This window comes from Mya arenaria, chromosome 10 (assembly GCF_026914265.1).
Source record: "Mya arenaria isolate MELC-2E11 chromosome 10, ASM2691426v1".
NCBI lineage: Eukaryota > Metazoa > Mollusca > Bivalvia > Myida > Myidae > Mya > Mya arenaria.
In genome coordinates, this window is record NC_069131.1 from 69325444 (window position 1) to 69339456 (window position 14013).

The 14013-nt window shown below is 34.1% G+C and overlaps 1 protein-coding gene across 1 annotated transcript; it reads left to right on the plus strand.

The window, feature by feature from the left end:
* Positions 1-1279: 1279 nt before the first annotated feature.
* Positions 1280-5363, plus strand: LOC128206216 (protein draper-like). The gene is made up of 5 exons (XM_052908537.1): positions 1280-1628; positions 1906-1976; positions 3012-4328; positions 4547-4675; positions 4914-5363. The coding sequence occupies exons 2-5, from the start codon at positions 1925-1927 to the stop codon at positions 5036-5038; spliced, it is 1623 nt and encodes a 540-aa protein (XP_052764497.1). The 5' UTR covers positions 1280-1628; positions 1906-1924; the 3' UTR covers positions 5039-5363.
* The last annotated feature ends 8650 nt before the right edge of the window (positions 5364-14013 follow it).

Consider the following 14013-nt stretch of genomic DNA (forward strand, 5'->3'; position numbering starts at 1 on the left):
AATTCATGTATGTACCAAAAATATAATAATACACTCAAATTTGACTTGTCTCCCTTTGACAAAAAATCGGCGATAACTTCCCCGTTTTTACCATTTTATTAACTTCCCCGTTTTCAGGTTTCACTATTTTCTTGCAAATTGGACTTTAGATACAGCAATTAATGGTATTTTAAAAAATTATCATTTGTTTAATACTTTATGATGACAATTCAATAATGTCGGATGATAGCGCAATATGTAAGGACAAGTTTAAAATCCTTACAGGGCCCCATGCAAATGAGCGCGCGCTTGATGACGTCATCCCCCGCGTGCTATTCAAAAGGTCAGAAGTGTAACAATGTTTATTTAGGTAGAATTCCACAAACTACTTACATTGGAACGCAGAAAACAGCTGATATCTGTCAAAATAGATGCCGCAATGAAACGCCAGACTGGTTTGTTAAAAGTATTTCGTTTTTACGTTTGGGCGAAACAGTGGTACGGGCGAATAATAGGTCGCTAACCAGTACCTAGATATGTATGAAATGCAATTCCATTTTACTATTATGTTTCCTCTTTTTATTTCTATTTTTATGAAATGAAGCCAACAAATCACCTTCATTTCCAAAGGACAGCCGCATGATCCGATGACCTCTATGAAATTCATGCTGACCTTTTTTAACCTTAAAGATAAAAGAAAACATGTTAATAAACTGTTTGCCAAAAGAACCATTTCCATTTAAAGATAGAACCTCTATCACAATCAGTTTAGCTTCCCGTTTCAAACAAAAGGTATAACATTGAAAAAAACATGTTTAGTAACAATTCCTTTAACAGTAACGGAAGGGGACACTATTCTCGTCCATCTTTAAAATAAAAATCACATACACAGACACGTCGTAGTGTTGCAGGAGGGAACACTTCATCTAATAATTCACGTCCGTCTTTCAAGTTACAATATCTCACACAGGCACGGGGTTGCTTGGAATTACCTCTTGCACCATATCCGTCAACCTTTATAGTTTCCCTTCAAAAATAACGATTATATATTTTAAGTTAATATAATAAGGTTCATTATTTGAAAAGTACATTGATAATATACTTATTTTTTATCTATTCAGTAACAATAGAGTGTGTTCACAAACATATTTGCTATTAAGCGCAAAAAACACCTTTAAAATCAAAGTGAATACGAACATTCATAAAGTAAATCTTAAATAGACTTCTGAAACGTTTAAATTGTTGAATCATATTTCAGTGATCTATTCAGCTCATTCATTAGGCTAAATACTGCCGGCTAAATAATTGTAGGTGAGTAGGAGAAGGAATAACAATTATTGCGATATTTTCTTCCTGTTTGCGAAATAAGAATATTTTAAAACAGTCGTGACTGCGGATAGTCATGATTTAGACTGAGGTTAGTGCCATTCCATTTGGACTTATCAAATTATTAAAGTGTTAAGGGGATACGTATTATACAAGAGAGTAAATTAAGGAACACATTGAAAAATTGATTTTCAGTTTAGATTTATTTACATATCGGTGTCCAAAATAGTTTAAACCTTAAACGTTTGACAGTCTTCGAGCACAGACACATTAATGCTATACCTGGAATGTGGATAATGAGTGGATTTTCTAAAACAATAACGGTAAGCAGTATTACTGTACCTGATAACCATCTTAATGCTAATAAACAAAATGCAAACAGATGTATATCTTACACGTGTTAACTTTTTTGAAAGTCAATTGAAACAGACTCAGCTGCTTAATCAATTATTCTCTCTAAATTCACGTTGTTACCATACTAATAACGATATTTTGTATATTGTCACATATTTGAAGCATTCAACATGTTTTCAATAATATAATACATGACGAAAAAATGTAAATGAAGATTAACAAATGTAGATAGTATTTCCGTTACAGAAAACGCTGTTAAAGCAGGATGATATTTCGAATATTTGCTCTTCTTTGCGTCACTCGCTCATGTTTGGCAGGTAGGAAATACTTTATTATGAAACACGATATTCTTGGCATAATAAGGCAATAGATGATGTGTTTAAATACCCATATTTTAAAACAAGTATTCCCAGTCACAGATGTTATACAGTTTTCAAACATGTATAATCTAGCCTAGCCTTACGGTACCTATCCTATTACCTAGCCTCTTATCTAGCTTAACATGAGGTGCATTAATATTCAGTAATGATTTACAGTGTTAGAAACACATTTGATACGGGTAGGGATTAGACGTCAAAAGTCACAAAAGATACTTTAGTTCTATAAAAAACACCATTAAAGCCAATTATTTAAAAAAGCACATTATTTTGATCATGTTCATACTACAAATCAACGCCAAATCTGATATTGGGCTTAAAACATTTGCTTAAGTTCGTATGGTGTAAGCAATAATTGCCTAGAGGAAAGTTACAGAATGTAGCTACTGGGTCAAATCTTGTATGAACAAGAGTATTAAGCAACGGACACTTACATCGCCGTTATTTAACCCTTTGTTCATAACCGTAACTTGTAAGACTACGCGTTTGAAGGTAGAAATGACGAGCATACGTCGATGTCATAAATGCTGTGTATGGTGCACAGTCATTCTTAATAGTGTGTGATGGTTTCCGTTAATTCATTAATACTTATGTGAAAAACTACAGAAAAACGCCTACTTAAAAAACAATAATCGGAAAACAAGTTATTTAGTTTGATATTTGTTGTACACTAATACAAAGTGAGCTATTTTGACACTTCCCATGTCATAACCATATGTTTTTTTAGATGAATAGAACACTTTTGCATTTCCAATAAATCATTTCCAATTTGGTAGCGGAGTAACGGGATAAGAATCTTTGTTCATGTGATATAAAACAAACAAATCGAACCTGACAATCTACACGTATTTTACATTTATATACCATGTCGCAATACATTTCTGCCGATTATATATATAAAACAACAACATAAAATATATAAATTACATGTTTTTTATAAATTCTTTTACGAGTTTTCAATCATTTTCCTTTCAGTGACGGTGATAATAAACGAGACGGAGGTAGACTGTAATGGACATTGTGCTTGCTGTAAAGGAGGAGAGGATGCATGTGTATTCGCTGATGGAAAATCTGATTATTGTTTTAAAGGATGTGTAAACACAATATATGGACATAGATGCAAATATTCATGTCCTCTTAACTGCGCTACTTGCGACCAAAGCGTTGGCAGGTCGTGTTTCACTTGCAAGGATTCGTTTTACGATATAAATAGTGTTTGTAGCATGAGTTGTCCTCTTGGGTGTGATGGCACTTGTAATGATAAGGGAACTTGCATTACATGCATATCCAATTTCGAAGGAGCCAGATGCGATGCATGTATACCAGGGAAATACGGTGAAGATTGTTCTATGAACTGTCATTATCAAAACTGCCGTTGTACGGACTGGAATGGATGTGATTCATGTAAAACAGGATTTGCTGGTACCTTGTGCATGGAATGTGTAGCTGGAAAGTATGGATCAAACTGCAACATTAGTTGTCCTAACGTATGCAAGGGAACCTGTATGAGAAACGGAGTATGCATTGAATGCATAACTGGATATTACGGCGAACATTGCAATGTTATGTGTTCTAAGGGTTGTAGTGGTGGAGTTTGTTATAGAAATGGGACGTGTTATTGTACAGATAATTTTACAGGTAAATATTGTGATGAATGTGTTGCAGAAAAATATGGGGACAATTGCCAACATGAATGCAGTGTTGGTTGTTCTGTATCGTACTGTGACAAAAAAGACGGATCGTGCCTTGGTGGATGTATAGATGGATTATATGGCATGTATTGTTCTCAGAAGTGTACCGATATTGACAATATGTGTTTGAAATGTAGCCAGCTTGGTGGAACGTGTTTGATGTGTAACAAAGGATTTTACCCGAATGAAAATGGAGATTGCACTACTTGCAATAGTAACTGTAATAATGGACAGTGTAATCCTGAAACAGGCAAATGTATAAATGGCTGTGCAGTCAGCTTTTGGGGAGACAAGTGTGACGTCCATTGTAGTTCTAATTGTGGAACATGTCAGCAAGAATCAGGAATCTGTGACTCATGTACAAATCTTACCACCCATGGTCTGTTTTGCAATGAACCATGCATGTCATCATGCTATGGAAGAAAGTGCGAACAAGGTACTGGTCATTGTTCCCTTGGATGTGATAGAGATTTCTTTGGCAATATGTGTGAAACCAAATGCCCTGAGAATTGTCAGCACACAGGAACAAACACAAGTTGTAATGCTTATGGCGATTGTTTGTATGGCTGCATTAATGATCTGCAAGGCAGATCTTGTACAGGTACGTTTCAATAACGTTTACAGACTTTTTACGGCTGTATGTATGCATTGGCTAATATGTTATCTATGTTTATAAACGGTAAAAAAACGCCCAAAATGATGAAAAAAGACATTAATCGTGCCGATTATATCTTTAAAACCTCAGTACTCTACCTCGACTCTAGAAACCTCTCGATCTGTGATGAAAAGACTTAATAAGAATGATCCATGCTTTTTCAGAGAGACGAATTTTCACTGCTTCTTCCACCAATGTTGCACTCGCAGCTTTATCGGGTTTTTTGGGAATTGTGCTTATTTGTACAGCTGCAGGTTGCTTCTTATGGAACAGGCGAATGTCTAAATCAATAGGTATCTGCAATTATACTGTTTTTAAAGAGATTTTGTATTTGATAATATGTATATGTATTGGTTAAATAAATACTTGATTATAATTTTTGGTTTCTTAAAAATATATATTAGTTCACACCTAGTAGTTTTAAAAAGAAGCAGCGTGTTTGAGCTCATGTCTCATATAATCACAAGCATATGATAATGAACTATATACTTCCATTGAAATCTGTAATTTGTGCTATTATTTTTATTTCAGAACGAAATTCGGAAATACAGTTAGATCAGCGTGAAACCGAAAGGGCATATGAAGAGCTACAAATACAGGCCAACGAACCAGCATACAGGAATGTTGAGGACAATTATACTGTCCTTGTAATGTAAAAGTTAAAAAAACTATATGAGTCCGAAGTTCACATTTAACAACATGTGTTTAGGACGTCTTGTTTAGTGCTCGTATATTTTAAACTTTTGGTCAATGTTGGAACAAGTGTGAGGTTGACCGCTATTAAACTGGTTCAAGTAAACGCCGTTTGTAGTATCCAATCCTAAAATTTTGTTATATTTTTGTAATATTTCTTGTATTGTTGTTCTGTTTTTCTTGCATGGACCTTTTTGGCCCTTTTTTGATTGCATTTAAACAATGAAAATGAAAGTATAACACATCATAAACATGGAAATGCTATGACGGCAGTTCTACAAAAACTTGTGAACTAGTTGTTAGTTGAAGCATTAACAGAAATATATAAGAAACCTTTGGTGCACATTTTAAGCCCATTAACCGTCCGGTTTCATCCACGATATGTGTAAAAAGCAGTATACATTCTGACAGAATGAAACGTTAGTTGTAGATATACATCAATACATACACTACGATATCAAGTTGTTATATAGCGACTTTTATGGTATGCAGCGCTATAATACAACACCTTCTTATTTGAGATTTAAACATAACTAGTACAAATAACTTACTAGAACAGGTCAAGCTACAGAAAAAGTAACTATGAAGTGATCTAAATGCCTTTTAACCAACATTGAAACCAACCTATCTATTTTAAGGGAATTATCCATTTAAAGTACGTGTTGTGTAACTCAAATACTTCCCATATCCATCTGTTCTTCCTTTATTCATTTTCCTATCCCTAGTTTTCTGTGGCAGGTCAGTCAGTATGTAGATGCCTCTCGTTCAAAGAATTGTTCGATCTAAGTATAACATGTTTTTGAATGTTATTGTAAAGGTTCAAGTTTCAAACATACAAGTAAACATACAGGGACATGCCCAGTTGTGGAAATTTCAAAAATAAACCCGGGTTAGGGGCACAAGGCAAAGGCCCAAACGATAATGAACTATATATACACACATTTTAACATCGAAAAACAAAAACGAACACCAAAAACAAAATTACACTACAAACACAAATACAACCACTAAAAACAAACCACACCCCTAAATTGCTTTACCGTTAAATGTTTGGACTTCCGCATATGAACGGTCAGTTAAACAAGAGTTCACTGGAACTCGAGTGTTATAGGAGCTTGAACCAATACAAATAAAGTATAGTTATATAGTTAGGATATCTATAACGTGCAGAAATACTTTTAGCATACGCATTGCATTGTGGGGTTTTCGTCAAAAATAGTAAAAGTACATTGCAAAGAAACGCTGCATACAAACATAAGAAACATACAAACCAAAGCGTACATTGAACTCTGTTTTAATTAGAGTGTTAGCTGGCTGTACTTTTACTCCATTCATATGATACCCATTATATATGTCATAAACATCTGTTCTGAAGCTTCTTCTGCGGTTGATAGTAGCGTAGAATAATTCATCACAATAAGTAGAATGACGGCGAAAAAGACATGCTGTATGCTGATTTACTTTGACCTTTTAGCCTTTACTGAAACATGGCTCACCCGTAGCATTGAACAGTCTGACTTGCTTAGACACAAATCAAAATACCCACATTTTCATTCAACCTGACATTATTGTATTAGAGCGACTGGATCATGAAGGTTAGTATGCAAAATGTCTTTGGCTCGAATTACGCATACGAATAAACGTCTTCTGTTGGGTACCTTTTACAGACCTCCTTATTAAACTTCATAAGTACTTGAATGCATAACCAACTCAATTGTCCTGGCGGTTGTTACTTGTATTAAATAAACGTGAGAGGTGATCATAACCATTATATAAATAAAAGATGACCTAGACAAAAAATTAAACCGTATGTCAACAATTCAATATATGACAAAACATTCGTGACGCTACACATTTTACCTAAAGTTCCGAATCTCTTCTCGACTTCTTCTAAGTTTCATCTTCAGCAATCGTCTTAAAATTGAACAAGACGATCGGATCAACGTTCACACGTATATTTTAAAAAATTCATTCCGATTGCCTGTTTCATCTTTTGACTGGGATTGATGGTTTCACACGAAAATCGATAATCACGCTGATAAGCTCACATCAAATTGTTGTGAAATATGTATACCGTCATAGGAAATCACAACTCGCATTCATGACCCCTACTGTTTCACAATGAACGCCGCAAATCATTCCGTCGAAGGCGACGAGCATATAGAAGAGGCAGCCCATAACTAGTGACGAACTTAAAGAATGATACACAACTACGTCGACCATATTATTAGAAATGCCATGCAAACAAATTATGAAGAAGTTATAACTTTTCTTCAACAGACTTTTGAAAACATATGAAATCTGCTAGTCCAACGTCAGTATCCGCGCACATAACCCGTCCAACCCACGATGTCACCGTCTGCAACACTGATAAGGCACATGTTCAGAATAACTACTTTCAATTATGGAAATAATATTTCAAGATATTATAAGATTAAAAAAGCTTTTAAAAACTGGCAGAGAATCCGGACCAGATTCATCTACAACTATTGTTTAAGGGATATTGAAATTCCACGGACTACGAAACCTTTTTTGATATCTTTTACGTTCCTGTAAAGTGTTAACCTACTAAAGTCATAACGACTGTTTCACCCATTTCGGCCAGGATTTATTCTCATTGACAATACTGTTAATCAGCTTGTATTATATATATGTATCACTCACTCTGCTCGTTATTCTGCGACATCCCAAAAGCTTTTCATCGCGATCGCGTATGACATGAAGGTATTCTTTCTTGCGTGAATGTAGCATTGACGATTCCCTATTATTATAACTTACCGATTATCTCAGTGAAAGAAAGGAGTGGTTTGTCTGATTCTACGTCTGATACTGTTTTAATGGCTAACTTTACGCGACAATTCTAGTCCATTCGGTTAAACAAATCTTAGCAAAACTCTTTCTAGTTAAATTAGAATCACGTCATTCGGTTACCGTGGTTGAACCGTAATTTCTCTCTGGTCAGCATGGAAAGTGTCATGTCGGACCTTTAGTGCAATCAGATAACAACCTCACTTCTTATGTCACCAACAATACGTAAGTACAGTCATTAATACATACAAAACATTAAAAAAATATAGTCCTTATGCAACTGAACGTGTTAAGTAAATACAGTCAAAAATCGTTGGCTTAATACTCACGTTGGCTCGAACTGGATTAAAAGGACCGATTTCCTTTTACTATATGTTCATATAAAATTCGATCGGATGGCTCAGTTTCCCTAGGGTCGATATTTCTCCACTTCCATGTCATTTTCGCAGTCTCTAGTCAGAAGTTCACACTTTGTTTTGTTTGCTTGGCCCGATGTCATAAACGCGGTCCCAGGTAAAAATGCCATACCCTTGTTTGATTTCTCGAAAGGCTCTACTCGATTTGATTTGCTTGATTCGTATCATATTTATTATCAAATGAAACTGGCTTTACAGTTTTAGCAAACATGCCAGCATTTTAATTTCTATCTTTAATTGTAACAAGTACAATACGTCAAAATTATTTCATTACATGTATAAATCTAAATGCATTTTGAGAAGCGAAATCAAGTCATATGAGGCCATAATGACTATTTAGGGTGGATGCAAATCCAAATAGTAAAATGCAGATGACTTTAGCATTTCGCATAACACGCTTTCATCTTGGTTGAAAACAAAGACCAAAGTAAATCCAGTTTTCTCGCCAGTGATGTCTATATTGTTTTTTATTTTGCGTAAACTAATCAGAAAACAATCTTGGCATAGTCTTGTATCAAATGTGTAATGTTGCGAACAGTATGATGTAGTTACGGGAACTATCTCGAATAAAAACTCGTCTTTTACGGAGATAGTGTAGGTAAATAACTTAACGTATTTAACGTATCTGAATTGGAGCAAACTGGATTCTACGAATTAACTGACCTGACTACGTCTTGAAACCTCCTCCTACCTTTATATAACTTTCTGTTTTCTCCTTTGTATCCAATTTCATACTTACAACGCAAATTTCCACTAACTACTTCAGACATTTATCATATACCTTTCAACATATCCATAACATAATAATACGGAAACACAGTCTACAATGATGAATAACAAATAATAATAGTCTTTACACCAGTAAAAGCAGCATAATGGGTAACAAACGCAATGCATAGTATAAGTGCCAAAGCTTTTTCTCAACTCTGTCCCGGCATTTTGTTTTGTGCATATATCACCTGAGTTTTTCGTTTTGATTATGTTCAAACTTCGTGCATCTTTAAAATGTTTTATTGAAATAAATATTGTTAAGCCCGAATAAATGCCTGATATAAACTTTGAACGTCACTTGGCAACAAAGTAAAACATTATTTAACAAACAAACAAAATGACGGTTTGAAAAAAATATCATTTTTTGAAAAAAAACAACTTTTACCATTATCTCTATCTATTGATAATACGTATTGGTCATGACATTAAATTAACGGAATGCGTGACAAAACATCTTTAAACATCCACTTTATCAAATTCATTATTGAAAATATCATACAAGTGTGGTAAAATACTCAAATTACCACTTTTCAAGTATATTGTATACTACGTAGAGTCAACAATGCTGAATAACATGTATTAACAAGTTTAAGTTTAATCTTTTTCTTCCTGTTTTCGACAGGCTTAAGTAATTTGACACTTGCTACACAAGCTTAACGTTTATCTCTATACAATTGATTTTTATTGTTTTGTTGAGTATTGTTATTTGGAGAACTCATATTTCATTTTATCTATATACATGGTTTAAAAAAATAATATACCCGATTCATTATTATTATATCTTCGGCAAGCTTATGCAAACATATCTACACTGTAAGCATATGGTAGATAACTGAATGTTTTGATATAAGATCTTGTCTGTGCATGGTACATGTTATTGAAGAATACTTTTTTGCAAAAAAAAGATGGCTATGTTTAAACTTAAGACACTTGGAGTTAAAACGATTCGTTTTAATCCGGCTTGAAATTGTCAAGTACTCCATTTTTACTGTCACTTTTTAGGCCTTTTATGAAATGGCCATAATATTCCCAAATCTCTTGTTGATTCGACGTTCTTTATCGGCTTTAAATGGGCTTAAATATCCTAGCTTAACCTCTTACATGTCCTCGTCTCATAAAGATCACTAGAGAGGAAACAAACCGTGACACAGACGCTTGCGCAATACATAAACATAATTTATAGTCATATTATACAAGTGGGACGAATTTAGCAACAAAAAAAATCTGTTGACTGCTACTTTTTTATTAAGTAGTGTTTTTCATTTTGATTCAATACGAGTGTGTAAAGAAATTCATATTGCTTTCTTCAAACCTTTATTATGCTCCAATACATAAATGCTGATAGTAATTATTGTTAAAATTATTACTCTTTGTAATGGCAAAAGTTCATGTAAATTATGAGCAGAAAACACGTGACACATCCATACCTGGAACATATGGTCTACCTTGTGCACTAAAAACGTACTTATCAAAACAGCCGATGTTCTACTTAATGTTGTTGTAGAACGACATTCTATGACTGGAACTCATACTGTGCTAGAAACAACGGCTTCTGTGATTGCCTTTCTAATTTTACTGGCGATAAATGCGACATGCAATTTTTGCTTTTACGGTCAATCATTTGATTAATATTGCACGGAAAATTGCAAAGGACGGAGATGCTTACAGTATGAGGGAAATAGACAGATGGTTGTATACTATGATGTTTATACGGGTGTTTATTGCATGAATAATTCGCAACATGTCTACAAAATAGTACAGCATACAGTATGACATGTAAATTACCATCTAACTGCAATTGATCATTAGAATCTGTGTTTTTCGTGCACCCGTGGACACGCTTATCCTGAACAACAATGTAAGTGCCAGTCTAAATATTGTTTCAGGAACAAATAAAATGAAAACGGTTTATGTTGAAATGATGCATGCTGTAAACATCCAAACAATTGCAATGTTTTTTTGGTGCACGGAAGGACCTACATGTTGCATTCATGAGTTTTACAGTCGCAATTGTTCTCAACTGTGCTTTTCCTTCAGTGCCAACTATAATCATACTGATGGTAATTCTCTTAATTGAATCTTTAACCTGTATTTGCATGAACATGAACTATGTGTAAGTTAATTGCATAATTAACTTGAAGAACGGATAGTGCAATTTTAACAATGGAAAATGTATAGAAGAGTATTCGGAATATGAATGTGAACTCCATTTCAATTCTTATAACGACCCATGTCTGCACAATTCGGGAGTCTGCGATTTGTGTACACACCTTACTATCAATGGACCATTTTGCAATGAATCATGAAGATCGTCATGATTTGAAAACGTGATGGGTAAAATATGATGGTCATAGTTCAACTTTTGCTCTGAAGATTTCTATGGGACTATAGGTAATAAATGCCCGGTGAGAAACGTTCAACAAGATTGAGCTGTAAAAGTGGCGAATACTCAACGATTTTAACATCATTTTACCAAGTTATAAGTCGTTTTTGTGTAAGTTTGTCTAACTTTCGATCCGCTTGATGGATTTAGAATTATGTGATAATTGTTAACCTCGTATAAAAGCTTTGCAGAGTGCACATGCTTTTTGTTTTAGGTAAAATGTCAAGTTTGGAAAACGAACGTCAAATGGCCATTATTATTTTTGCTGTTTATCACTTATATACATTTGAAAATTTATTTTGTTATCGTATTTCGTACTAGTGTAAAGCCCATCACCATTTTATTGACTATGAATGAAACAAACACCACAACATATAACGTGAAACAAACACCACAACATATAACGTGAAAATGTCTCTTTATTTCATACATACCAATCTTACTTCTTTCAATTTGTAGTAAATATGAGAGTAAAACACATATATAACGTGATATTAATTGGGTATTTAAATGTTTTGTACTGCAAACGAACAGATAGTATGAAACAACCGACATTCTACCAAGTCTAACTAACCAAGTCATCGAAAGCCAGTTAGCATATCTTATTCGCTAAACCAACCAGCATCGTCATACGGAAAAAAAGTAACCTGTACCTTGTCTCAAAAAATCCAGCTCGACTACGGAATTTATCGGGTTCAACTTCGGCTCTACAGACAATTTACTCCGCCCTTTGAGAATTTCTTCATCCACGGCACTAACCTAGTATTCCTTATTTATTTATTTCCTTGTTAACTGTATTGTGACGTATTGGTTTTTGTCTTCTTAAGATTTATTATTTGTTCTGTGTTTGTTAGGACGTAACGTTTTGTCTATGTTTCATGTTTGTTGCCCTGTAGCGTTTTGTGTCAGAATTGGTGTGTCTTGCCATTTAACGTTTTTTCTCTTTTTTGTCGTATGTTCTACATTAGATATTGTACATTGAAGCGGTTGATAGCTTCAAATTTAGGCTCTTGGGCTGTCCATGAGTTTGTCTTCGGCTCATCACTTAATCTGGTGAAACTGGTTAGCCGTTTTTTCTATATTCACTTGACACTCGTAATCATAAATAAACATATTATTTACCTAGTCCATTAATATGTAAGTAAGGTCGCAACAGGCCGGCTTATTAACATATTTCATTACCTCGTTGACTTACTGTTATAAAGATGTCTCAGAAAACGTTAGCATACATTTGAAAGTTCTTAATGAATTTGCTGCCCAGCTCCAAATGAGTTGAAATTCGATGTTAAAAATGTGTTTAATTAGTTTATTGTTTTCGCAATAAGTCATAGTATTGCATTATAATTGGCATCGTTGTATTGCACAGATTGAGCGTTGGCTCTATCTCGAAAACTTTTCTTGATAATCAAATGTACACATGCTACTGCTGAAGTATTCGTCCACGTTGTTAGTCCATAAGTAAGGAAAACAGTTATAAATCCAGCCTTTTGTGTACATGTCCTAGACAATATGTGTATTTAAATGAATATTTTGAAATAATCATCATCATTGACATGCAATTAATGCTTTAACGGACGCAATCGCGGAAAGCCATATCCCCGCCGAATTAACTACAGTATAACTTCGAAGTTTGACAGATGATAGTCATTGATATATGCAGAATTTACCAACCGCTGTAAAATCACCATTCAGTATACTTTGTCTTTACAAATCTTGGTAATGCCCACAGTTATTCTCATCTAAACATGTTTTGCTAATATATTCACAATTGACTTAAATCACACAATCTGTATTTAGTAAATTACCAAGACACAAAATTACCGGCACATGATCACTTTCCGGGTTATGATCTTTTTGAACATATGTGAAACAATCTTTGACTGCAAATAAAATAATCTACAACGCTAAATCCCATATTACCGCGGTTTGTAAAATTACCTATACCTTTATCATCTCCTAGACGACCTTTTATAATTCATACTGAGTATAATATACATCACTGTAAAATTAATTCAGTGTTAACAGAAGTGTCTTTAGAATACTGATTAACAGTTACATCATTCATAACGACAGATTCCAAATTAGCGAATAATGGAACATTTAAATTTATAACAACAAAATATTTTGATGAACCAGTTCGAGCATTTAAACCTCCACACAAGATCAATTCATATCTCTATATTTACACCTCAACTTCCATTCATTAAATGAACTGCCTTTCGGCAATTGCGTTCATCAATCGATGAACGCAACAACTTCGGATATGTTCGGATCGTAATTCATTGCATAACAATATACATGAAAGGCAGCTATTGATCTTGTTATTGGTTGTATTGTGTCTGCAGGTCCCGTAAATTATAGATCAACATTTTTAAAAGTGTTAGTTTATTATATTTTAAATATATTTATACCAGAAGTGTTTCAATATTACGTTTTAAAGTGATTTCAAGTGGTTATTCTTTTCCCGCGTTATTGTGACGTTATTTGAAAAAAATGTTTCCGGTTATAGTCGGGTCGTTCTATTTACAGAATGGGTAAGAACGGATTACTGAAAGGTTTT

Bases quoted from the DNA above. Each gene is read 5' to 3' on its own strand.
- LOC128206216 (XM_052908537.1), top strand. From the start codon at position 1,925: ATGATATTTCGAATATTTGCTCTTCTTTGCGTCACTCGCTCATGTTTG. The intron at 4,329-4,546 runs GTACGTTTCAAT...ATGCTTTTTCAG, and splicing joins GCAAGGCAGATCTTGTACAG to AGAGACGAATTTTCACTGCT. The intron at 4,676-4,913 runs GTATCTGCAATT...TTTTTATTTCAG, and splicing joins GCGAATGTCTAAATCAATAG to AACGAAATTCGGAAATACAG.